Genomic DNA, 26,409 nt, shown 5'->3' with positions numbered 1-26,409 from the left:
CGCCCCTGTGTACTGCCACACCCCTCCCCGCCCCTCTGTGTACTGCCACACCCCCGTTACACCCCCTCCCCACCCCTCTGTGTACTGCCACACCCCCGTTACACCCCCTCATCGCCCCTCTGTGTACTGCCACACCCCCGTTTTACCCCAGAGGGGTGGGGAGGGGGTGTGAGGCGCACATGTCCCCGCTGTAAATAAAATAATCACCAGAACACTGTTTGTGAATATTTTTCCGTGCGTTTGGCCCATCTGCGCCTTGTGGCGGCTTCTTAGCTGTGTAATAATATTACATCCACTGATATAATCTCCCCCATGTATATAACAGGAATAAAGGTATAATATATAATCCACTGTAATGTGATCATTATAGGGTCCAATGCACCAGGATGCATTCTGTATCTGGCTGGTATCCACAAAAACAAATCTACTAAACTCCACCCACTGTAACATCCAATAAATTGAATATTAAAGAGGAACTCCGATCAAATGTATACTTACCCCTGCCCGTGCCCCTGCAGCACAGCATCATCTGCTCACTGACTGCCACCGGGGAGAACCTGCCCAGCCAGTCAGTGACTGCAGCGCTATCCCACCCCAGTCACTGTCGGGACATGACTTCATAGGAGTGGGAGCTTGGTATGGGTCCATGAGCAGTGGCGCGGCGAAGCACAGGGACAGGTATAGACACTTTGGGCCACATGTATCATCCGGCGAACGGATGACTTTCGGCGGAAAGTGCCGATTTGCGTATTTTTTTATTCGCAAATGGCCGATTTGCGAATAAAATATTCGCAAATCGGCACTTTCCGCCGAGTACGCCAGGGGGGCGGAAAGGGGGCGTGTAGTGGGCGGAATGGAGGGCGCGGACTCAGAGTCCGCGCGATTTACCATCCGTTCCGCCCAAATGTACGCCGAAAACCTACTCCAGTCCTCAGCTGGCGTAGGTTTTCGGCGGTGCGCACCGGCGCGCAGGGGATTTATGTAGAGGCAGTCCGCCTCTACATAAATCTCCGTAGCGCCGGAGCTGCGGGGGCATTTATAAGTCCGGCGTAAAAACGGCCGGACTTAATAAATGCCACCCTTTGTTGTTTCCCCACCCCCTGCCGGCCCTGGATTTCCCCAGAGTTCTTCTTTAAGCTCCGCTCGACATCAGGACCTTACTGCCCTGGCAATGGTGGCAGGACGGAGTCCCTTTATATAAGTGTAGCTAAGCAAGGATTGGGGGGAAGTAAAGTATGAAGCGTGCCGACCTTTTACATCTATAAGAGTGTGCGACATTAGGGACAGGGAAATCTTTAGAGAGAAGCTGTCACTCCGAGTGGAGACTAGATTCCTAAGGATTGGTCACATGATTGGGCCCTCATGACAAAGAAACAGAAGAGAGCTGCATTAGTAATAGAGAGACAGCCTTCTACATGAGCTGCTTTACAGAGACAGCCTGCTACAGGAGCCGCTCTACAGAGAGGAGACAGCCCGCTACAGGAGCCGCTCTACAGAGAGGACACAGCCCGCTACAGGAGCCGCTCTACAGAGAGGAGACAGCCCGATATAGGAGCCGCTCTACAGAGAGGAGACAGCCTGCTACAGGAGCCGCTCTACAGAGAGGAGACAGCCTGCTACAGGAGCCGCTCTACAGAGAGGAGACAGCCCGCTACAGGAGCCGCTCTACAGAGAGGAGACAGCCCGCTACAGGAGCCGCTCTACAGAGAGGACACAGCCCGCTACAGGAGCCGCTCTACAGAGAGGAGACAGCCCGATACAGGAGCCGCTATACAGAGAGGAGACAGCCTGCTACAGGAGCCGCTCTACAGAGAGGACACAGCCCGCTACAGGAGCCACTCTACAGAGAGGAGACAGCCCGATACAGGAGCCGCTATACAGAGAGGAGACAGCCTGCTACAGGAGCCGCTCTACAGAGAGGAGACAGCCCGCTACAGGAGCCGCTCTACAGAGAGGAGACAGTCTGCTATAGGAGCCGCTCTACAGAGAGGAGACAGCCTGCTACAGGAGCCGCTATACAGAGAGGACACAGCCCGCTACAGGAGCCGCTATACAGAGAGGAGACAGCACGATACAGGAGCCGCTATACAGAGAGGGGACAGCCCGATACAGGAGCCGCTCTACAGAGAGGAGACAGCCTGCTACAAGAGCCGCTCTACAGAGAGGAGACAGCCCGCTACAGGAGCCGCTCTACAGAGAGGAGACAGCCTGTTACAGGAGCCGCTGTACAGAGAGGATACAGCCCGATACAGGAGCCGCTATACAGAGAGGAGTCAGCCTGCTACCGGAGCCACTCTACAGTGAGGAGACAGCCCGATACAGGAGCTGCTCTACAGAGAGGAGACAGCCTGCTACAGGAGCCGCTATACAGAGAGGAGACAGCCCGCTACAGGAGCCGCTCTACAGAGAGGAGACAGCCCGCTACAGGAGCCGCTCTACAGACAGGAGACAGCCTGCTACAGGAGCCGCTATACAGAGAGGAGTCAGCCTGCTACAGGAGCCGCTCTACAGAGAAGAGACAGCCCGCTACAGGAGCCTCTCTACAGAGAGGAGACAGCCTGCTACAGGAGCCGCTATACAGAGAGGAGACAGCCCGATACAGGAGCCGCTATACAGAGAGGAGACAGCCCGATACAGGAGCCGCTCTACAGAGAGGAGACAGCCCGATACAGGAGCCGCTCTACAGAGAGGAGACAACCTGCTACAGGAGCCGCTATACAGAGAGGAGACAGCCCGCTACATGAGCCGCTATACAGAGAGGAGACAGCCCGATACAGGAGCCGCTATACAGAGAGGAGACAGCCCGATACAGGAGCCGCTATACAGAGAGGACACAGCCCGCTACAGGAGCCGCTACACAGAGAGGAGACAGCCTGCTACAGGAGCCGCTCTACAAAGAAGAGACAGCCCGCTACATGAGCCGCTCTGCAGAGAGGAGACAGCCGGCTACAGGAGCCGCTCTACAGAGAGGAGACAGCCCGATACAGGAGCTTCTATACAGAGAGGAGACAGCCTGCTACAGGAGCTTCTATACAGAGAGGAGACAGCCTGCTACAGGAGCCGCTCTACAGAGAAGAGACAGCCTGCTACAGGAGCCGCTATACAGAGAGGAGACAGCCCGCTACAGGAGCCGCTATACAGAGAGGAGACAGCCCGCTACAGGAGCCGCTCCCCCTCTATGTACAGTACAGTCCTGTGCCCTCCTAAGTGTCCGCTACCCCCCTCTATGTACAGCCCTGTGCCCCCATATTCTTTACCTAGCAGGGCAAGGCATCGGCCATACAGAGCCTGGTACTTGTAGTGCACACACTTCGGACACAGCGTGTATTCCCATGTGCTGGGTAATCTGTGACACAGCACATACAGTGTTTATTCAGCTTGAGGATACAAGATTATATATATATATATATATATATATATATATATATATATAGTTCATCATAACATCCCAAGATACATGCCAGGCCCCGTACTAAGGCACTGCTCCTCATGTGGACTGTGGGGGCAATACTTCTCATCATTTGCTTTAAAGGGGAACTCCAGGTAGAGGTAAAAAATGAAACTTCTGCAGAAGCATAAAGCATTACTTACCTGTCTATCCCAGCTTTGAAACTACCAAAAATAAATTTGTTTGGATTTTTTTTTTGCTGTTTTGTGTTTCTGTTCTTCCTGGTTTGGCATTTACCAGAATGCAATGCTTTCCCTCAGCTGATCATCACAGGCCCCACCCATCACAATCAGTAAAATTAGTGCAGCAGTTGCTTCTGTTCGGTCAGAGATGGGGATTGGGTTATCCAGCCCCGCCTCCTGTGACATCACGCCCTGCCCCCTGTCTGCATCATCAGCCTGTGCTCAGCAAACACACACAATGTGAGACAGAGGCCTGGAAGATTTGTCTCCTAAGGTGGGAGCAGAAGGAGCAGGAGACAATGTGGATTGGCGCAGAGGCCTTTTTTTGCCACTTTCTGGATTTCTATCAGCTACCAGTGTGGCAGAACCGCACAGATACGGTAATACATTGTATAGACACATCTATAGAACTTTTAATGTACTTTTAATAGAAAACAAGTTTTTCTTATTCGGAGTTCCCTTTTAAGACATTAGGTGAGATGTTCTGCAGTGCGAAGATTTGATATGGTGAGACCTGTGAGATGCTCTGCAGTGCTGGCACTCTGTATGGAACAACTAGTGATGTGCCCTATAAAGCGCTGTATGAGATGCTCTGCGGGCACTTATTCCATACAAAGCGATGCATGAGATGCTCTGCGAGCACTCTGTATGGAATAACTAGTGATCTGCCCTACAAAACACTAAGTGAAATGTTCTGCGGTATAAGGGGTATTGTCCTACGAAAGCGATGTTCTGCAGTGTGAGGATAATGTGCACTGGGATGTCAAGCTCTGTAAAAAGGCACTGATACATATTGCTGCATACATGTGGTAATAGTGAGATATGCTGCAGGCGGAGTAGTCAGGGGAGACTTAGGATTTGCGTTGAGCGTTTGACTGCAGAGCCCTTCTCTTCTGTTTAATCATACTGTTCTGAAAGACAAGAGTAAAAGTCTGATTTAGAGAGAGTACAAGGAGGGAGGAAGGAGAGAAGAAGAGGAGGAGAAAGGGGCAACATGAGGACTAGGAGAGGAGGAGGAGGAAGGGGGAGGAGGTGCAGGAAGACAAGGAGGAGGAAGAGGATGGAGAGAATGGAAAGAAGGAGAAAGGGGCAACATGAGGACTAGGAGAGGATGAGGAAGGGGGAGGAGGTGTAGAAAGAAGAGGAGGAGGGAGGTGCAGGAAGAAAAGGAGGAGGAAGAACGAGGTGCAGGAAGAAGAGGAGGAGGAGGAAGAAGAGGATGGATAGAAGGAGAAAAGGGCAACACGTGGACTAGGAGAGGAGGAAGGGGCAACATGAGGACAAGGAGAGGAAGGGGGAGGAGGTGCAGAAAAAAGAGGAGGGAGGTGCAGGAAGAAGAGGAGGAGGAATAGCGAGGTGCAGGGGAGAAGGGGGGAGAAGGGGAGAGGCTCAGGAAGAAGGGGAGGAGAGAGCACAGGTGGGAGAAGAGCAGAGACTCAGGAAGAAGGGTGGGAGGACAGAGGCTCAGGAAGAAGTGGAGGAGACTGCGCAGGTAGGAGAAGGACAGAAACTCAGGAAGAAGGGGAGGAGAGAGCACAGAGGGTTCGGAAGAAAGGAAAGGGGTGTAAAGTAGCTAAAAAAGATTGGAGAAAGTGCAGAGTGTGCAATGATACGGGAAGGAGAAAGAAAAGGGGGAGAAGGAATGTGGAGGAGAGAGTAATGGAAGGAGGGGGCAGGAAGAAGAGGCAGGGTATGAAGGGGAGGAGGAAGGTACAGGAAGAAGGGGAGGAGGGAGGCGGAGGAAGAAGGGGAGGAGGGAGGCGCAGGAAGAAGGGGAGGAGGGCGGCGCAGGAGGGCGGCGCAGGAATAAGGGGAGGAGGGAGGCGCAGAAAGAAGGGGAGGAGGGAGGCGGAGGAAGAAGGGGAGGAGGAAGGCGGAGGAAGAAGGGAAGGAGGGAGGCGGAGGAAGAAGGGGAGGAGGGAGGCGCAGGAATAAGGGGAGGAGGGAGGCGGAGGAAGAAGGGGAGGAGGGAGGCGCAGGAATAAGGGGAGGAGGGAGGCGGAGGAATAAGGGGAGGAGGGAGGCGCAGAAAGAAGGGGAGGAGGGAGGCGCAGGAATAAGGGGAAGAGGGAGGCGCAGGAAGAAGGGAAGGAGGGAGGCGCAGGAAGAAGGGGAGGAGGGAGGCGGAGGAAGAAGGGGAGGAGGGAGGCGGAGGAAGAAGGGGAGGAGGGAGGCGCAGAAAGAAGGGGAGGAGGGAGGCGGAGGAAGAAGGGGAGGAGGAAGGCGGAAGAAGAAGGGAAGGAGGGAGGCGGAGGAAGAAGGGGAGGAGGGAGGCGCAGGAAGAAGGGAAGGAGGGAGGCGCAGGAAGGAGGGAGGCGGAGGAAGAAGGGGAGGAGGGATGCGGAGGAAGAAGGGGAGGAGGGAGGCGCAGGAATAAGGGGAGGAGGGAGGCGGAGGAAGAAGGGGAGGAGGGAGGCGCAGGAAGAAGGGAAGGAGGGAGGCGCAGGAAGAAGGGGAGGAGGGAGGCGGAGGAAGAAGGGGAGGAGGAAGGCGGAGGAAGAAGGGAAGGAGGGAGGCGGAGGAAGAAGGGGAGGAGGGAGGCGCAGGAAGAAGGGAAGGAGAGAGGCGCAGGAAGGAGGGAGGCGGAGGAAGAAGGGGAGGAGGGATGCGGAGGAAGAAGGGGAGGAGGGAGGCGCAGGAAGAAGGGGAGGAGGGAGGCGGAGGAAGAAGGGGAGGAGGGAGGCGCAGGAAGAAGGGGAGGAGGGAGGCGGAGGAAGAAGGGGAGGAGGGAGGCGCAGGAAGAAGGGAAGGAGGGAGGCGCAGGAAGAAGGGGAGGAGGGAGGCGGAGGAAGAAGGGGAGGAGGGAGGTGGAGGAAGAAGGGGAGGAGGGAGGCGCAGGAAGAAGGGGAGGAGGGAGGCGGAGGAAGAAGGGGAGGAGTAGGAGGGGTAAAGGAAGGGCAAAGAGATCTGCTACTGGAGACATCACTGACCCATCCCCCAGAAATAACCATAATCCAACATGGAGACAACTACTCACCAGATACAGGGAGGCGCCCAACAACAACGCCTTCACCGTCACCTCCAGGTCCAATGGGAAGGTAGGGAAGTGCAGAGTGTGCAATGATACGGGAAGGAGAAAGAAAAGGGGGAGAAGGAATGTGGAGGAGAGAGTAATGGAAGGAGGGGGCAGGAAGAAGAGGCAGGGTATGAAGGGGAGGAGGAAGGTACAGGAAGAAGGGGAGGAGGGAGGCGGAGGAAGAAGGGGAGGAGGGAGGCGCAGGAAGAAGGGGAGGAGGGCGGCGCAGGAATAAGGGGAGGAGGGAGGCGGAGGAATAAGGGGAGGAGGGAGGCGCAGAAAGAAGGGGAGGAGGGAGGCGCAGGAATAAGGGGAGGAGGGAGGCGCAGGAATAAGGGGAGGAGGGAGGCGCAGGAAGAAGGGAAGGAGGGAGGCGCAGGAAGAAGGGGAGGAGGGAGGCGGAGGAAGAAGGGGAGGAGGGAGGCGGAGGAAGAAGGGGAGGAGGGAGGCGCAGAAAGAAGGGGAGGAGGGAGGCGGAGGAAGAAGGGGAGGAGGAAGGCGGAAGAAGAAGGGAAGGAGGGAGGCGGAGGAAGAAGGGGAGGAGGGAGGCGCAGGAAGAAGGGAAGGAGGGAGGCGCAGGAAGGAGGGAGGCGGAGGAAGAAGGGGAGGAGGGATGCGGAGGAGGGAGGCGCAGGAATAAGGGGAGGAGGGAGGCGCAGGAAGAAGGGAAGGAGGGAGGCGCAGGAAGAAGGGGAGGAGGGAGGCGGAGGAAGAAGGGGAGGAGGAAGGCGAAGGAAGAAGGGAAGGAGGGAGGCGGAGGAAGAAGGGGAGGAGGGAGGCGCAGGAATAAGGGGAGGAGGGAGGCGGAGGAAGAAGGGGAGGAGGGAGGCGCAGGAAGAAGGGAAGGAGGGAGGCGCAGGAAGAAGGGGAGGAGGGAGGCGGAGGAAGAAGGGGAGGAGGAAGGTGGAGGAAGAAGGGAAGGAGGGAGGCGGAGGAAGAAGGGGAGGAGGGAGGCGCAGGAAGAAGGGAAGGAGGGAGGCGCAGGAAGGAGGGAGGCGGAGGAAGAAGGGGAGGAGGGAGGCGCAGGAATAAGGGGAGGAGGGAGGCGGAGGAAGAAGGGGAGGAGGAAGGCGCAGGAAGAAGGGAAGGAGGGAGGCGCAGGAAGAAGGGGAGGAGGGAGGCGGAGGAAGAAGGGGAGGAGGAAGGCGGAGGAAGAAGGGAAGGAGGGAGGCGGAGGAAGAAGGGGAGGAGGGAGGCGGAGGAAGAAGGGGAGGAGGAAGGCGGAGGAAGAAGGGAAGGAGGGAGGCGGAGGAAGAAGGGGAGGAGGGAGGCGCAGGAAGAAGGGAAGGAGGGAGGCGCAGGAAGGAGGGAGGCGGAGGAAGAAGGGGAGGAGGGATGCGGAGGAAGAAGGGGAGGAGGGAGGCGCAGGAAGAAGGGGAGGAGGGAGGCGGAGGAAGAAGGGAAGCGCAGGAAGAAGGGGAGGAGGGAGGCGGAGGAAGAAGGGGAGGAGGGAGGTGGAGGAAGAAGGGGAGGAGGGAGGCGCAGGAAGAAGGGGAGGAGGGAGGCGGAGGAAGAAGGGGAGGAGTAGGAGGGGTAAAGGAAGGGCAAAGAGATCTGCTACTGGAGACATCACTGACCCATCCCCCAGAAATAACCATAATCCAACATGGAGACAACTACTCACCAGATACAGGGAGGCGCCCAACAACAACGCCTTCACCGTCACCTCCAGGTCCAACGGGAAGGTAACCAGAAGTTGATCAGTCTCTGTCTTGATCATCCCAACCACATGCTGCTCATCCTGAGACTTCACCTGAGAGACGGAGAGGATGAGATGGGGTGTCTTACCAGATCATAGTGTCACCCTACAGGGGGTGGGGCAGGATCATAGTGTCACCCTGTAGGGGGAGGGGCACAGAACCTTTATATAGTACTTTATTTACCTCAAAGGTGTTGTTGCCAAAAATACTGTCCTGAAAGCTGGGCCCCAGGATGAGAAGAACCACCTCCTTGGAGAAATTCATCACTGACATGTGGGTGACCAGATTGCTCCAGTACCACTTGACAAATCCAATGGGAGTCCCGAGGGGAGAGCGCACCTCCATCTGAAACAGACGGTTGTAGCTAGTAAGTAATTTTTGCTTGTCCTTATACAAAAAAGTGATCTGAAAACGTAACATTTAATCTAAATATCTAAAATTCACCTAAAGATGAGTTAGTGATACGTAGACCATAGGTTTAAGCCCACGCACAAGAAAGCAAAAAGTCAGACGCCCCCATTCCGACCACAGGAAAAGAAACTCCTGTGGGGGATGGAGGGGAAGTGATGTAGTCGTAGTCACTAAGCACCTCTGGAGAAAATGTGATGGAGTCGTAGTCGCTCAGCACCTAGAGGGAATGTGATGTTGTCGTAGTCGCTCAGCACCTAGAGAGGATGTGATGTTGTCGTAGTCGCTCAGCACCTAGAGGGATGTGATGTAGTTGTAGTCGCTCAGCACCTAGAGGGGATGTGATGTAGTTGTAGTCGCTCAGCACCTAGAGGGGATGTGATGTAGTTGTAGTCGCTCAGCACCTAGAGGGGATGTGATGTAGTTGTAGTCGCTCAGCACCTTAGGGGGAATTGTGATGTAGTTGTAGTTGTTCAGAACCTCGGGGGGATGTGATGTAGTCGTAGTCACACCAATCCCCAGGGTATGCGGTCTGGTTAGACTTGCCCTGGATCGGATACATGTAGATAAAGGTGATACTCGGGAATAGATCAAGGAACTGTTGAGGGACCCAGGTCGCTCTTAAAGGGACCCAGGTCGCTCTTAAAGGGCCATATTTTGCTCTTAAATGGACCCAGGTAGCTCCTAAAGGGACCCATTTCACTCTTACAGGGACCCAGATCGCTCTTAAAGGGACCCAGGTTGCTCTTAAAGGGACCAATTTCACTCTTAAAGGGACCAATTTCACTCTTAAAGGGACCCATTTCGCTCTTAAAGAGACCCAGGTCGCTCTTAAAGGGACCAAGGTCGCTTTTAAAAGGACCCATTTTGTTCTTAAAGGGACATATTTCGCTCTTACAGGGACCCATTTTGCTCTTAAAGGGACCCAGGTCACTCTTAAAGGGACCCATTTCACTCTTAAATGGACCCAGTTCGCTGTTAAAGGGACCCAGGTCGCTCTTAAAGTGACTCAGGTCGCTCTTAAAGGGACCCAGATCGCACTTAAAGGGACCAATTTTACTCTTAAAGGGACCCATTTTGCTCTTAAAGGGACCCAGGTTGCTCTTAAAGGGGCCAAAATGCTCTTAAAGGGACCCAGGTTGCTCTTAAAGGGACCCGGGTCGCTCTTAAAGGGACCCATTTTGCTCTTAAAGGGACCCAGGTCACTCTTAAAGGGACCCATTTCACTCTTAAATGGACCCAGTTCGCTGTTAAAGGGACCCAGGTCGCTCTTAAAGTGACTCAGGTCGCTCTTAAAGGGACCCAGATCGCACTTAAAGGGACCAATTTTACTCTTAAAGGGACCCATTTTGCTCTTAAAGGGACCCAGGTTGCTCTTAAAGGGGCCAAAATGCTCTTAAAGGGACCCAGGTTGCTCTTAAAGGGACCCGGGTCGCTCTTAAAGGGACCCATTTTGCTCTTAAAGGGACCCAGGTCGCTCTTAAAGGCACCCATTTCGCTCTTAAAGGGACCCAGATGGCTGTTAAAGGGATCCAGATAGCTCTTAATGGGACCCATTTCACTCTTAAAGGGACTCAGGTCGCATTTAAAGGGACCCATTTGGCTCTTAAAGGGACCCAGGTTGCTCTTAAAGGGACCCAGGTCGCTCTTAAAAGCACCCATTTTGCTCTTAAAGGGACATATTTCACTCTTAAAGGGACCCAGGTCGCTCATAAAGGGACCCAGGTCACTCTTAAAACAACCCAGGTCGCTCTTGAAGGAACATATTTCGCTCTAAAAGGGACCCAGGTCAATTTTAAAGGGACCCAGGTCGCTCTTAAAGGGACCCAGGTCGCTCTTAAAGCGACCCAGGTCGCTCTTAAAGGGACCCATTTTGCTCTTAAAGGGACCCAGGTCGCTCTTAAAGGCACCCATTTCACTCTTAAAGGGACCCAGATGGCTGTTAAAGGGATCCAGATAGCTCTTAAAGGGACCCAGGTTGCTCTTAAAGGGACCCAGGTCGCTCTTAAAAGCACCCATTTTGCTCTTAAAGGGACATATTTCACTCTTAACCCCTTGCCGCAAAATGACGTTTGGGGAACGTCATGTAAAGTAGGTAGTTAATGCAACATGACGTTCCCCAAACGTCATGTTGTTCCTGCCTCCCCCCGCAGCCCGTAAGTGAGATCGGGCAGCGGGAGGAGGCAGTATCACACCACATCCTCCCGCTGCCTCTGCCCGGAGGGGAGCCGCGCTCCCCCCGGGCATTTAACCCCATAAACGCCGCGGTCGATGCGACCGCAGCGTCTATGGGGGAGATGTGGTGTTTGCCGCCGATTGGGCGGCGGGAGGAGGCTGCAGGACGTTGCCTCCTCCCACCGCCACTGTCACTGTGTCCCCCGGCCCCCCTTCCACTGCCGCCGATACCGGAGATCGCCGATATCAACATTATACCGGCAATCTCCGGTACCGGCGCCGCCGACAGCTTTCATCTCCCCCCACCGTGAATCCACGGTGGGGGGAGATGAAAATGTAATAATCAGACCCCAGATCAGCCCCCCTAGTGCCCCGATCACTAACCCGCTCCCTCCCCGGGCGGCCATCAGATCCAAGATGGCCGCCCCCATCCCTGCGAACAAACGATGTTTGTTCGCAGGGATGGAAATGAAAGAATGATCAAAGCCCCATGCTCTCCGCCACCGGAGGTAGCGGAGAGCATGGGGCAGTGATCGGGGACCCCCCCGTGTGGTCCCGGAGCAGGCGATCGGCGGTATATACTATATACCGCCGATCGCCTGTTCCCAGTGCTGCCGACACTTTTTATCCCCTGTCACCATAAATCATTGGTGACAGGGGATAAAAAGTGTTACAGTGTCGCCCCCCACCCCCCCAGTCACCCCCGTCCCCCAGTCACCCCCCCTTCCCATTATACGTTACCTGATCCTGGAGCTCCTTCCTCTTCGGTGTCCTGGCTGCTTCTGATGTGCGCATGTGCGCCAGAAGCGTCCAGCTCTGAAAATTTAAAGTGACAGAGACCAATTTGGTCTCTGTCACTGAACTATGATTACTGTGATAGAAAATATCACAGTAATCATAGTAATAGAGTTAAAATGAATGGATAAAGTACAAAAAGTGAAAAACACACAAAAAAATAAAACACACACTTTTTATTATAGTAATAATTGCAGTTTACTCCCAAATTACCCCTAACCCCCCCAGATTACCCGTAACCACCGCACGTTGCCCATAACTGCCCCAGGTTGGCCGAAATCACGCCAGATTGCACGTAACCACCACACGTTGCCCGTAACAACCGCACATTGCCCGTAACCACCGCACGTTGCCCGGAACCACCGCACGTTGCCTGTAATCATGCCAGATTGCCCGTAACCACCGCATGTTGCCCCTAACCACTCCAGGTTGCATGTAATCACAACAGATTACCCATAACCACCCCAGGTTGCCCGTAATCACGCCAGATTACACTTAACCACCGCACGTTGCCCGTAACCACCGCACGTTGCCCGTAACCACCGCACATTGCCCGTAAACACCGCACGTTGCCCGTAATCACGCCAGATTGCACGTAACCACCGCACGTTGCCCCTAACCACCCCAGGTTGCCTGTAATCACACCAGATTACCCGTAACCACTGCACGTTGCCCCTAATCGCCCCAGGTTGCCCGTAATCACGCCAGATTACACGTAACCACCGCACGTTGCCACTGACGGCCGCACGTTGCCACTGACGGCCGCACGTTGCCTCTAACCACCCCAGGTTGCATGTAATCACAACAGATTACCCGTAACCACCCCAGGTTGCCCATAATCACGCCAGATTACACTTAACCACCGCACGTTGCCCGTAACCACCGCACGTTGCCCGTAACCACCGCACATTGCCCGTAACCACCGCACATTGCCCGTAATCACGCCAGATTGCACATAACCACCGCACGTTGCCCCTAACCGCCCCAGGTTGCCTGTAATCACGCCAGATTACACGTAACCACCGCACGTTGCCACTGACGGCCGCATGTTGCCACTGACGGCCGCACGTTGCCACTGACGGCCGCACTTTGCCACTGACGGCCGCACGTTGCCACTGACCACCGCACACTGCCTCTAACCACCGCACACTGCCTCTAACCACCCCAAATTGCCAAAGACCCCCTCCAGATTGCCGTAACCAACCCAAATTACATATAAGCACTTCAGTTTATCCGTAACCAACCCAGATTGTCCGTAACCACCCCACGTTGGCCGTAACCACAGCAGGTTACCTGTAACCACCCCAGATTGTCTGTAACCACCGCAGATTACCCATAACCACCTCCAGATTACCCGTAACCACCCCACATTACCTGTAATCTAATTTTTTTATTGTATTTTAGTAACTGCGCTATTCTAATAACTGTTTCTAGCTGCGGTTTTGCTCCAGCAAATTGGCGCTCCTTCCCTTCTGAGCCCTGCTGTGTGCCCATACAGTGGTTTATGCCCACATATGGGGTACCGTTCTACTCAGGAGAACCTGCGTTACAGATTTTGGGGTACATTTTCTTTCCTGTTCCTCGTGAAATTTAGAAATTTCCAACTAAAGGAACATAGTAAAAATGAAAAACTCGAATTTTTCCAGTAATATGTTCCTTTAGTTGGAAATTTCTAAATTTCACGAGGAACAGGAAAGAAAATGTACCCCAAAATCTGTAACGCAGGTTCTCGTGAGTAGAACGGTACCCCATATGTGGGCATAAACCACTCTATGGGCACACAGCAGGGATCAGAAGGAAGGGAGCGCCAATGAGCATTTTTAGTGCAGATTTTGCTGAAGAAGTTTCTGAGCGCCAGGTGCATTTTTTAGTGCCCCTGTAGTGCCAGCGGAGTAAAATCCCGCCATAAGTCATCCCATTTTGGAAAGTACACCCCTCAAAGAATTCATCTTGGGGTGTGGTGACCATTTTGACCCCACAGGTATTAGAGGAAAGTATTCAAAAGTAGACAGTAAAAATGAAAAACTCGAATTTTTCCAGTAATGTCTACTTTTGAATACTTTCCTCTAATACCTGTGGGGTCAAAATGGTCACCACACCCCAAGATGAATACTTTGAGGGGTGCACTTTCCAAAATGGGATAACTTATGGCGGGATTTTACTCCGCTGGCACTACAGGGGCACTAAAAAATGCACCTGGCGCTCAGAAACTTCTTCAGCAAAATCTGCACTAAAAATGCTCATTGGCGCTCCCTTCCTTCTGATCCCTGCTGTGTGCCCATAGAGTGGTTTATGCCCACATATGGGGTACCGTTCTACTTACGAGAACCTGCGTTATAAATTTTTGGGTACATTTTCTCTCCTGTTCCTCGTGAAATTGAGAAATTTCAAACTAAACAAACATATTATTGGAAAAATTTGAGTTTTTCTTTTTTACTCTATACTTTAAAATACTTTCCTCTAATACCTGTGGGGTCAAAATGCTCACCACACCCCAAGATTAATTCTTTGAGGGGTGCACTTTCCTAAATGGGGTGACTTTTGGGGGGGTTCTATTCTGCTGACACTACAGGGGCTCTGCAAACGCACCTGGCGCTCAGAAACTTCTTCGGAAAAATCTGCACTGAAAATGCTAATTGGCGCTCCTTCCCTTCTGAGCCCTCCTGTGTGCCCATACAGTGGTTTATGCCCACATATGGGGTACCGTTCTACTCAGGAGAACCTGCGTTACAGATTTTGGCATGCAGCTTCTCCCCTGTTCCTCATGAAATTGAGAAATTTCAAACTACACGAACATATTATTGGAAAAATTCTAGTTTTTCAATTTTACTGTCTTATTTTGAATACTTTCCTCTAATACCTGTGGGGTCAAAATGGTCACCAAACCCAAAGATGAATTCCTTGAGGGGTGTACTTTCCAAAATGGGGTGACTTTTGGGGGGTTTCTTGTCTGCGGACACTACAGGGGCTCTGCAAACGCACCTGGCGCTCAGAAACTTCTTCAGAAAAATCTGCATTGAAAAAGCGAATTGGCGCTCCTTCCCTTCTGAGCCCGGCCACACATATGGGGTACCGTTGTATTCAGGAGAACCTGCGTTACAGATTTTGGGGTACTTTTTTTCTCTTGTTCCTCGTGAAATTGAGAAATTTCAAACTAAACAAACATATTATTGGAAAAATTCGTGTTTTTCATTTTTACTGTCTAATTCTGAATACTTTCCTCTAATACTTGTGGGGTCAAAATGCTCATCCTACCCAAAGATGAAATCTTTGAGGGGTGTACTTTCGAAAATGGGGTGACTTTTGGGGGGATTCTATTCTGCGGACACTACAGGGGCTCTGCAAACGCACCTGGCGCTCAGAAACTTCTTCAGCAAAATCTGCATTAAAAAAGCTAATTGGCGCTCCTTCCCTTCTGAGACCGGCTGTGTGCCCATACAGTGGTTTACGCCCACATATGAGGTACCATTGTACTCAGGAGAACCTGCGTTACAGATTTTGGCATGCTTTTTTTCCCATGTTCCTTTTGAAAATGAGAAACTTTAATCTAAACATTTATATTATTTGAAAATTTAAATTTTCGATTTTTTTACGGCCTAATTGTGAATACTTTCCTCCAGCCCCTGTAGGGTTAAAATGCTCATTATACCCCTAGATTAATTCTTTAAGGTGTCTAGTTTCCAAAATGGGGTCACTTATGGGGGTTTCCAGTATACAAGCCTCCTAAATCCATTTAAAAAAAGAACTGGTCCCTAAAAAAAATCAGTTTTGGAAATTTTCACAAAATGTGATAATTTGCTAATAAATTTCTAAGCCCCGTAACACCCTAAAAAAGTAAAATATGTTTCCAAAATTATGCCAGAATAAAGAGGACATATTGGTAATGTGACTTAGTAACTAATTTATGTGCTATGGCTTGCTTTTTTAGAAGCAGAGAATTTCAGAAGTTCATAAAATGCAAAATTTTCAAATTTTTCATGATATTTTGATGTTTTTCACAAAAAATACACAAAGTAGTGACCAAATTTTGCTACTAATATAAAGTGCCATATGTGACGAAAAAACAATCTCAGAATCGCTAGCATACGTTACAGCATCACTGAGCTATGAGCGCATAATGTGAGACAGGTCAGATTTTGAAAAATGAGCCTGGTCATTAAGGCCAAAACAGGCTGCGGAGGCAAGGGGTTAAAGGGACCCAGGTCGCTCATAAAGGGACCCAGGTCGCTCATAAAGGGACCCAGGTCACTCTTGAAGGAACATATTTCGCTCTAAAAGGGACCCAGGTCAATTTTAAAGGGACCCAGGTCGCTCTTAAAGGGACCCAGGTCACTCTTAAAGCGACCCAGGTCGCTCTTGAAGGAACATATTTCGCTCTTAATGGGACTTGGGTCGCTCTTAAAGGGACCCATTTAGAGCGACTTGGGTCCCTTTAAGAGTGACTTGGATACCGTCCCTTTAAGAGTGACTTGGGTACCGTCCCTTTAAGAGCAACTTGGGTACCGTCCCTTTAAGAGCGACTTAGATACTGTTCTTTTAAGAGCGGCTTGGTTACCGTCCCTTTAATAGCTGCTAGGGTACCACCCCTTCAAGAGCAGCTTGGGTACTGTCCCTTTAAGAGTGGCTTGGGGACCGTCCCTTTAAAAGCGGCTTGGGTACTGTCCCTGCTACACGGCTGCCTCAGCTCTGCTATTTTACTGGCTGAACTCTGCTACTTATAATGGTAAAGATCATTGCTCGGTTACCATGACAACCTTACTCATGTCAGGGAGACAAAATCGTTAAGGACCTTCCATGTATTACATCTTCTATTGGCCAATAGTGGACATGTGACTGTGGATGGTGTGATACAATGCATGACGAGACCTTAGAGTTCCTATTGGCTGCTATATTTCAGCTATTTGCATATGTGCTGTGATTGGCTGTTAGCGGTTAGAGTGTGGCCATTATTTCCAAAGGGCCATTATTTTCTATGGGAAATTCGGGGTCTTTAAACGTAAATTTCCTAAAAACGACAAATCTGATTGAAAATAGATAGCAAACCTCACACCGCCGAGGGCTTTGAAACACAGTTTGAACGGAGTCTGTGCGCAAAGCGGTTCGGGCTGTATTACGCGTAGAAAAATGGCTGGAAGAAGAAGAAGAAGAAGAAGCAGAAGAAGAAGAAGAAGAAGAATACGGATTACAATATGGGGATTTTCAAGCACTATAAATAAATAAACATGTTTGCTATCCCCGCGTGTGTAATCGCCCGAACTATTAATTAATCACATTCCTGATCTCGCACGGTAAGCAGTGTAAGCGCAAAAAAATCCCAAAGTGCAAAATTGCGCATATGAACAATCAAGGTACCGATAGAAAGAACAGATCATGGCACAAAAACTGACACCTGACACAGCGCCATAGGCCCAAGGATAAAAGCGCTATAACCCCGGGAATGGAGCGATTGTAAGGAACGTATATTTGGTAACAATGGTGTGAATTTTTTACCGGCCATCAGATACAATATAAGTTATACATGTTATATATCGCTGTAATCGTAACGACTTGAGGAACATGTATAACAAGTCAGTTTTACCCTGAATTACGTAAAAACAAATACCCCCCAAATAAACAAAATGCGTTTGTTTTTTTTCAATTTCACCACACATTTATTTTTTTCTGGTTTCGCAGTGACTTTATGGTATAATTCAGCCGTCATTGGGAAGTACAATTAGTGACGCAAAAATAAGCATGTATGTATGGCCTTATATACACAAGGAGGGAAAAACCGAAAATGCAAAAATTGAAATTGTCCCGGTCCTCTAAGGGTTAAGGCCGGGCTGCAATGATGGCGAAATGTGTTTTGGGGGATAAAGTTCATTTTCTAGGCAAATATTGAGTGTGTTTATACACAACAAGGCTATGATTAAAAAATATTTATACAGGTTTATTGGCATGATTTAAAATCTACAAAAAATATACATATAGTGCAAGAATAATCCAGTAGAAAAAAGGATCTCATTGCCACAGAGCTTAGTAAGTCCTATTAGTATGTATCCATAGTAGTAAGCATGGAGATCACTCATGTAGCGTAGCCACATGGCCTCCCAGGCATAAATATACCTATAAGCCTTAATCAGAAGCATGCTTACCCATGGCAATGATGTCGCTAACCCCCACGTACGTTTCGCCTACTTCCGCTTTCTCATTGCAATGGGTAAGCATGCTTCTGATTAAGGCTTAGAACCAATCTAGGTATATTTATGCCTGGGAGGCCATGTGGCTACGCTACATGAGTGATAACAGTGATCTCCATGCTTACTACTATGGATACATACTAATAGGACTTACTAAGTTCTGTGGCAATGAGATCCTTTTTTCTACGGGATTATTCTTGCACTATATGTATATTTTTTGTAGATTTTAAATCATGCCAATAAACCTGTTGAAATCTTTTTAAACCATAGCCTTGTTGTGTATAAATGGTAGTATTTATGGGCGATCAGTGTTATTACTGTATGGACTAAAATATTAAGGGTTATGAATTCTGTTAGACGGAAACCGTAATATATCGTTCAGTGTCCATTGGAACTATTGTGTATAAAATATTGACTGTGCAAGTAATTGCTGTTAAGCTGATCGCTCTGTATAACATTCTGGAGTATATGATGCACATTGACATTTTATAAACTGAAGCAGAAGACTTTGTAATAATTAATATTTCTATCATTCTCAAAACTTTTGGCCGTGAGTGTACAGTGGTGTGGTTGTCATCGAAACCATGTAAGAGATCATGTAATTTGAATGTTCACACTTTAAATCCTTTAACCCCTTAAGGACGGGGCCCATTTTCGTTTTTACGTTTTCGGTTTTTCCTCCTTGTGTTTAAAAGGTCATAGCACTTGCATTTTTCCACCTAGAAACCCACATGACCCCTTATTTTTTGCGTCACTAATTGTACTTTGCAATGACGGCTGAATTTTTGCATAAAGTCACTACGAAACCAGAAAAAAATTCATAGTGTGGTGAAATTGAAAAAAAAAACGCATTTCTTTTATTTGGGGGGAATGTGTTTTTACGCCATTCGCCCTGGGGCAAAACTGTCTTGTTATGCACGTTCCTCAAGTTGTTACGATTACTATGATATATAACATGTATAACTTATATTGTATCTGATGGCCTATAAAAAATTCAAACCATTGTTAACAAATATACGTTCCTTAAAATCGCCCCATTCCCCGGCTTATAGCGCTTTTATCCTTTGGTCTATGGGGCTGTGTCAGGTGTCATTTTTTGCGCCATGATGTGTTCTTTCTATCGCTACCTTGATTGCGCATATACAACTTTTTGATCACTTTTTATTACATTTTTTCTGGATTTGATGCGACCAAAAATGCGCAATTTTGCACTTTAGGATTTTTTTGCGCTGACGCCGTTTACCGTGCGAGATCAGGAATGTGATTAATTATTAGTTCGGGCGGTTACGCACGCGGCGATACTAAATATGTTTATTTATTTGTTTAATTTTATTTAAAACCTGGGAAAAGGGGGGTGATTCAGACTTTTATTGGGGGAGGGGGCTTTTTACTATAAACAACACTTTTTTTTTTTTACACATATACTAGAAGCCGCCCTGGGGTTAGGGTTATTCCCCCTAGGGGACTTCTAGTATATACACTTTGATCTCTCATAGAGATCTCTGCAGCGTAGATATGCTGCAGAGATCAATGAGATAGGCACTCGTTTACTTCCGGCTGCTGCAGCCGGAAGTAAACGAGTGGCGAGTCGGGGACGGCGCCATCTTGGATGAGTCCCCGGCCGGCAGCACACACGGAGATCGCTCCTCCGGGACAACGTCCCGGAGGAGCGATCTCCCCCACTAGACACCAGGGAAAGGTTGCCTCCGGTAATCGGAGGCAGCTGTCAACTTTGACAGCTGTCTCCGATTAGCTAATTAGCGGGCACGGCGATCAGACCGTGCCCGCTAATAGCGGCGTCCCGGGCTACACGCGGCACCCGGGACCGTGGCACTTCAAAGCGGGGCCGCCGCGCGGCCCCGCTTTGAAGTGCTAATGAGGACATATGACGTACCGGTACGTCATATGTCCTTAAGTATCTAAGGGCCCTATTCCACCGGACGATTATCGTTCAGATTATCGTTAAATCGTTCGAATCTAAACGATAATCGTTCGGTTGAAATGTAGTTAATGATTAACGACCGAACGAGAAATCTCTGATCGCTTTATAAAGGGCCTATTACACGGGTCGTTAGAGGAGCAAACGAGCGCTCTCAGCGCTCGCTTGCTTCTCGTTCACCGCTTGCTGCCGCCGCTATTCAACGCGGCTGCAGCGAGCGCGTGAGTGCGGGAGGGGTGGCGGGGAGCTGCGGGGGGGCTGCCCGGGGGATCGCTGATCGTCCGGGCAGCCCATAGGATACAGCAGCGTCTGCTGCCGATTCTCCTATTCAACGGAGCGACTGCAGCAGATCGCTGCTATATCAGTCGCTTGTTTTTCAACATGTTGAAAAACAAGCAACTGCAATGATCAGCCGACATGAACGATGTTGGCTGATCAGTGCACTCTATTCCACGGGACGATTATCGTCCGTAGCGGCCGATATCGGCCGAATACAGACGATAATCGTTCCGTGGAATTGGGCCTTAAGACCTGGACCTATTTTTATCGTTGCCCGTTCGCTAATCGTTCGCATTGAATAACATTGAATTGTTCGGTCGTTCGCAATAGATACAAACGCAATAGCGAATAAATAGCGAAGAAAAACGATCGCAATTATGATCATAAGTAACGATTATCGTTCCATGGAAATGAGTGAACGTTTTCAGGTCTTTCACAATAGCGGTCGTTTGAGATCGTTAATCATTAACAATTATGCAAACGATAATCGTCCGGTAGGATAGGGCCCTTAGAGAAGGCAAATTTAAATTGAATTAGATGGAAAAACAACCCACTACTACCGCCTCTACCCACCTGATTGATCCCGCCGGCTAAACAGGGACTTTTTCCACCTAAAAACACAAATGGATTTTGTGGCCCTTGGGAGTATTCAATGTGCAAACCAGCAATCACTGAGCTCAGGGAGATCAGAGAAAAAATTCCAATGAAGTATCAAGAGTCTCCACCGATGCCCCCAAAATGTCAAAATGCAAAAAGGGAGTTACCACCGGGCGCCTCAAGAATTCAAGTAAAAAAAAAATTATTAAAAAAATAAATAAAAAAAATAAATGAAAGATTTAATTGAATCTGATGAGTCATTAAGCACGCTATACAATCATTATACTTAAAGTGACACTGTCACCTCCTTTTTGTGAGTGGGCGGGGCCTCGCGCCATTAGCGCCCCCCGCGCCACCATTGGCTCTGCCCCCTCGTCGGCCATTGGAACAGGCTGGCCTAAAAGCCTAGGCCCCACCCCCTCTAGGTCGGCCCACCAATGGGCGTCAAGGGGGGGCGGACCAACGGTGGTGCGGTGGGCGGGGTTAAGTGGTGCTATTGCCACAAGGCCCCGCCCACTTAACACAGTCTGTAGTTGATAAAAGATGACTTTTTACTTGAGCAAGCACCACGACGTACGATATAAAATAAGGTATGAAAACGTCAGAATGTACAAAGGGGGGGACAGTGTCACTTTAAGGGTCCATTTACACAGAAAGATTATCTGACAGATTATCTGCCAAAGATTTGAAGCCAAAGCCAGGAATGGATTTGAAAAGAGGAGTAATCTCAGGCTTTCCTTTATGACCTAATCTCTGTTTATGGTCTGCTTCTGGTTTTGGCTTCAAATCTTTGTCCGATAATCTTTCTGTGTAAATGGCCCCTAATGCTAAGTTTACACAGAGCGATAATTCGCCCGATCATACGATTAACGTTTTCGAAGTAACGATTTTTTTTTTATAACGATCAGCGTTTAGATGGAACGATATATCGTACAGAAAATTCGTTTTGCGATCGCTTTAGCCTATCTCACACATAGGTAAAATCAGTGAACGACTGTGTACACGGAACGATCAGCGATTTTTTTGCGAACGACAAACGACGATTTATGAACATGTTAAAAGATCAAAATGAACGATTTTTCGATTGTTCGCCGCGTTTACACTGTACGATTATCGTTCGAATTCGATCGTTATCGTGAAAATTCGCCCGATAATCGCTCAGTGTAAACGTAGCATAACTCTCTGACTTTCTACAGGAAATTAATGGATAGCTGCTACTATGTGTACCTGAAATACAGAAGAGAACTGTGAGGATGTGAAGATGTTCTAAAGCATTACTATGACCATGCATTACTATGACCATGCATTACTATGACCATGCATTACTATGACCATGCATTACTATGACCATGCATTACTATGACCATGCTGCATTTTCACTGTCTGTTCTTTGGATTTGATTTAAAAGATTAAAAAAGCCGATAAAGTGTCCGTTACTGAGCTGCTGGCTTTTGCCTTTGAAACAGCTACAAAATGAAAGGAAGGCAGAGGACACCCCTCAATGGGAGATGTTTGGGTTAATTGTGACACCTATATGTAGGAGAAACTGTTATTATCCTCCAGAACAGTAAACTGGAAAGATGGAAGAACTCATAGCCTAAAATGTGGCTTTAAGAACATACATCTAACAGATGAAGAGATTATCGAAAAAAGAGTGGCTCTGCAATGCAGACTGTCACAAATGGGCTCCGTCAGGGCCGGCCTTTGGGGTGTGCCACCTGTGCGCTTGCACTGGGCACCTTACTCCTGGCCAGCTGGGGGCGCTCCGGCAGGAAGAGAGCTAGTCGGGACTGCAACTGCTGCCAGACGCCACTGTCACACACTGAAGGGGGCCATAGTCACTGACAAACACTGAAGGGGGGGGGGCGTCCCTGAATCCACCTGGTACTGTCAGTGGCCGCTGACAGTGTCAGATGGCTTCAGAAACGCTCTGTCCCTTTCAGAGCCAGCCTCCCACACAGCTCAGCTCCTATCCCCCAGCCCTGCCCCACCTGCACTCTCTTCTCTCCTGGTGCTGAAGTCACATGTCAGAGACAGGCAGGATAGAAGAGAGTGCAGGCGCCGCCGGGCTGGGGATAGGAGCTTCGGGGGAAGGGAGCTGAGCTGTGTGTGAGGCGGCTGCTCTGGAAGATCCTTGTGGAAATAGCCGCTACCGGGACCAGAACCTCAGGAGGAGAAAGCTGCTGCTGAGTAGAGATGATCGAACAGCAGAAAATCTTAGGTTCTATAGACCTCGAAGCTTGTTAAACCTTCCGCATTTGATTCCCGGTCCGTGGGGAAGGAGGAGACAACCTATTACCTAGGCTGAATCCCAGAATTCCAGGCGGTTCCCAGTCTCCTCCTTCCCCATGGACTGGAAATCAAATGCGGAAGGTTCAACAAGCTTCGAGGTCTATAGAACCTAAGATTGTTCGATCATCTCTACTGCTGAGGAGCCATGTGAGAGGTGAGTATCCTGTTTTTTTTTCTGCTACATGGGGGGGCTGGGGGTGGTAGCTGTGTGGGGAGCTGGGGGTGGTAGTTATGTGGGGAGCTGGGGCTGGTAGTTATGTGGGGAGCTGGGGGTGGTAGTTGTGTGGGGGGCTGGGGGTGGTAGTTATGTGGGGAGCTGGGGGTGGTAGTTATGTGGGGAGCTGGGGGTGGTAGTTATGTGGGGAGCTGGGGGTGGTAGTTATGTGGGGAGCTGGGGGTGGTAGTTGTGTGGGGAGCTGGGGGTGATAGTTATGTGGGGAGCTGGGGGTGGTAGTTGTGTGGGGAGCTGGGGGTGATAGTTGTGTGGGGAGCTGGGGGTGGTAGTTGTGTGGGGAGCTGGGGGTGATAGTTGTGTGGGGAGCTGGGGGTGATAGTTGTGTGGGGAGCTGGGGGTGGTAGTTGTGTGGGGAGCTGGGGGTGGTAGCTGTGTGGGGAGCTGGGGGTGATAGTTGTGTGGGTAGCTGGGGGTGGTAGTTGTGTGGGGAGCTGGGGGTGGTAGCTGTGTGGGGAGCTGGGGGTGATAGTTGTGTGGGGAGCTGGGGGTGGTAGTTATGTGGGTAGCTGGGGGTGGTAGTTGTGTGGGGAGCTGGGGGTGATAGTTGTGTGGGGAGCTGGGGGTGGTAGCTGTGTGGGGAGCTGGGGGTGGTAGTTATGTGGGGAGCTGGGGGTGGTAGTTATGTGGGGAGCTGGGGGTGGTAGCTGTGTGGGGAGCTGGGGGTGGTAGTTGTGTGGGGAGCCGGGGGTGGTAGTTATGTGGGGAGCCGGGGGTGGTAGTTGTGTGGAGAGCTGGGGGTGGTAGTTGTGTGGGGAGCTGGGGGTGGTAGTTGTGTGGGGAGCTGGGGGTGGTAGTTGTGTGGGGAGCTGGGGGTGGTAGTTGTGTGGGGAGCTGGGGGTGGTAGTTGCGTGGGGAGCTGGGGGTGGTAGTTGTGTGGGGAGCTGGGGGTGGTAGTTGTGTGGGGAGCTGGGGGTGGTAGTTGTGTGGGGAGCTGGGGGTGGTAGTTATGTGGGGAGCTGGGGGTGGTAGTTGTGTGGGGAGCTGGGGGTGGTAGTTGTGTGGGGAGCTGGGGGTGGTAGTTGCGTGGGGAGCTGGGGGTGGTAGTTGTGTGGGGAGCTGGGGGTGGTAGTTGTGTGGGGAGCTGGGGGTGGTAGTTGTGTGGGTAGTTGTGTGGGGGGCCGGGTAGGTGATGGGTGTTATATGGAGGGGTGGGAGGCTGAAGGAGCTTTATGTTACCTTAAGGGGGTGGGCACTGCATGAAAGGTTTCGCATAGGGCGCCATTTACCCTAGGGCCGGCCCTGGGCTCTGTACACACTGAGGATAAATTGGTACCATTGGTGGCAGCAAGAACTGCCCAGCAGAAAATACGGAGGTTGTGGTTCAACTAAATCAGGTAGCAAGAGAGAAAGAGGCATTTAAAAAATAACCATTTTGAGGCCTACAAAGAGGATAAGGAGAAAGAGGCTGTATGTAGTGCGCATCAAGCTCATACAGCTGTATTTTTCAAAAATATATTAAGTTAAACTACTTGGGACGCTAACTGTGACCTTGACCGTGCTTAGTGGTCCATGTGTCTGTAGTCAGATGGACCCTGGTGGACACGGATGCAGCCAACGCGCTTGAGATATTTTCTGCAACGTGCTGGGCCAGGGCAGGGACAGCCTGCTAGGCATCTGATACTGGGGACATGCCAGGGCCAGAACATGGCAGAAGCCATCTGTGTCCACCAGGCGGAAAGCCAACAGCCTGGCAACGCCGACATTGAGTTTTTTGGCTTTGGGATGGTTGGGGTGAAAGCGTTTCTTATGCTCCCACACCTGGTACACAGAAGGCTGGCGGCTGGACTGGCAGCTGTATGGCGTGCAGGCTACACTGGTGGTAGGAGAAGGTGTCAGCTGTGTTGGTGGCAGTGGGGAGCGGCCAACAGGATCTTTAAGTGGAGATGGTGCTTGGTCGTGCTGCAGCGGCACATCGGCATTAGAGGGACGCTTTGGCTTGGACGTGGAGGAGGCAGTAGATGTGACGGTAGTGCCAGGGCCAGAACGTGGCGGAAACACTACCTGGTGCACTACCTCTATCTCCCCTTCCTATGTCTGATATTGCTCGCCTACCACCTCTGGTTCTAACCATGTTCACAAGATAGATATGAAATCTTAGATAGAAGATAAAAAAAAAATATCAAAATTGGTATTAGGGGAAAGATGTTAATAACAACCCCCCACCCAACAGATAGATGCAAGACCAAATAGAAGAAAATGACTGTCCTTTATTAACCCCTTGCCCCAATATGACGTTCTGGGACGTCATGAAAAGCCAGTACTTAACGCATTATGACGTCCCAGGACGTCATGAATGTAAACATGCACCACGCGAAATCGCGCGGTGATGTGTACTGCTCCCGGCCGCCTACAGGACCTAGGGTCTCCTGGCAACAGCCAGGAGACAAACCCAAGCCCCGCCAGTCTGTTTAACCCTATAGATGCCGTGGTCAGTACTGACCACAGAATCTATAAGGTTGACAGGAGGAGAGGGATCCCCTGTCACTCATCGGGACCCTCGCAGTGCGATCGCGGGGTCCCGATGTGTTCCTGAGCTTGGTATGTACTAAATCATGCCGCCCTTTGCCCCCCCCCCATCCGGTCTCCTTATGCCAAACATTTACCCCCATACAGTATGTGGCCCCCGTTGTGTGTGCAATCAGGTTAAGAAAAGAAGGGGCTCCCCCTGTCACTCATCGGGACCCCTGCAGTGCGATCGCGGGGTCTCGATGTGTCCCTGAGCCTCCTGATTCATGGCACAAGCAACTGCTGCTACAGAAGCCTGTGAGATCGCGCCGCAGGATTTGTCTCACAGGCTAAGTGTCAGTGTAAAACCGACAGCCTGCCAGAGCCTGCGGCGCGATCTCACAGGCTTCTGTAGCAGCAGTTGCTTGTGCCATGAATCAGGAGGCTCAGGGACACATCGAGACCCCGCGATCGCACTGCAGGGGTCCCGATGAGTGACAGGGGGAGCCCCTTCTTTTCTTAACCTGATTGCACACACAACGGGGGCCACATACTGTATGAGGGTAAATGTTTGGCATAAGTAGAATGGGGGCCATGATTGAACAGGAGCACATCGGGACCCCGCAATCGCACTGCGGGGGTCCCGATGGGTGACAGGGGAAGCTCCCTCCTCCTGTCAACTCTAATGCACACATCAGGACCCTCCGATCCCTAGTATG

General features: G+C 50.6%; 1 protein-coding gene and 1 long non-coding RNA gene across 2 annotated transcripts in view; both read right to left on the bottom strand.

Annotated features, from left to right (window-relative positions):
• Positions 1-4,037: 4,037 nt before the first annotated feature.
• LOC138770918 (uncharacterized) lies at positions 4,038-6,671 on the bottom strand. The gene is made up of 2 exons (XR_011359526.1): positions 6,608-6,671; positions 4,038-4,541 (listed from the first exon to the last, which is right to left on the bottom strand). It is a non-coding gene; the product is annotated as an uncharacterized lncRNA (long non-coding RNA).
• Positions 6,672-8,267: 1,596 nt separating this feature from the next.
• The window catches only part of LOC138786509 (phospholipid scramblase 2-like), a gene marked incomplete at its 3' end in the record, with an annotated part of 65,047 nt that continues 46,905 nt past the window's right edge, over positions 8,268-26,409 (bottom strand). Inside the window, exons 7-8 of the mRNA XM_069963494.1 lie at positions 8,530-8,691; positions 8,268-8,399 (exon numbers count right to left, since the gene is read on the bottom strand). Of these exons, the coding sequence (XP_069819595.1) occupies positions 8,268-8,399; positions 8,530-8,691 (294 nt within the window). The remainder of the gene's footprint in view (positions 8,400-8,529; positions 8,692-26,409) is intronic.

Source organism: Dendropsophus ebraccatus, chromosome 1 (genome assembly GCF_027789765.1).
Source record: "Dendropsophus ebraccatus isolate aDenEbr1 chromosome 1, aDenEbr1.pat, whole genome shotgun sequence".
NCBI lineage: Eukaryota > Metazoa > Chordata > Amphibia > Anura > Hylidae > Dendropsophus > Dendropsophus ebraccatus.
Note: the sequence above shows the minus strand (reverse complement) of the source record. Positions and strands in the feature narration are given on the sequence as shown.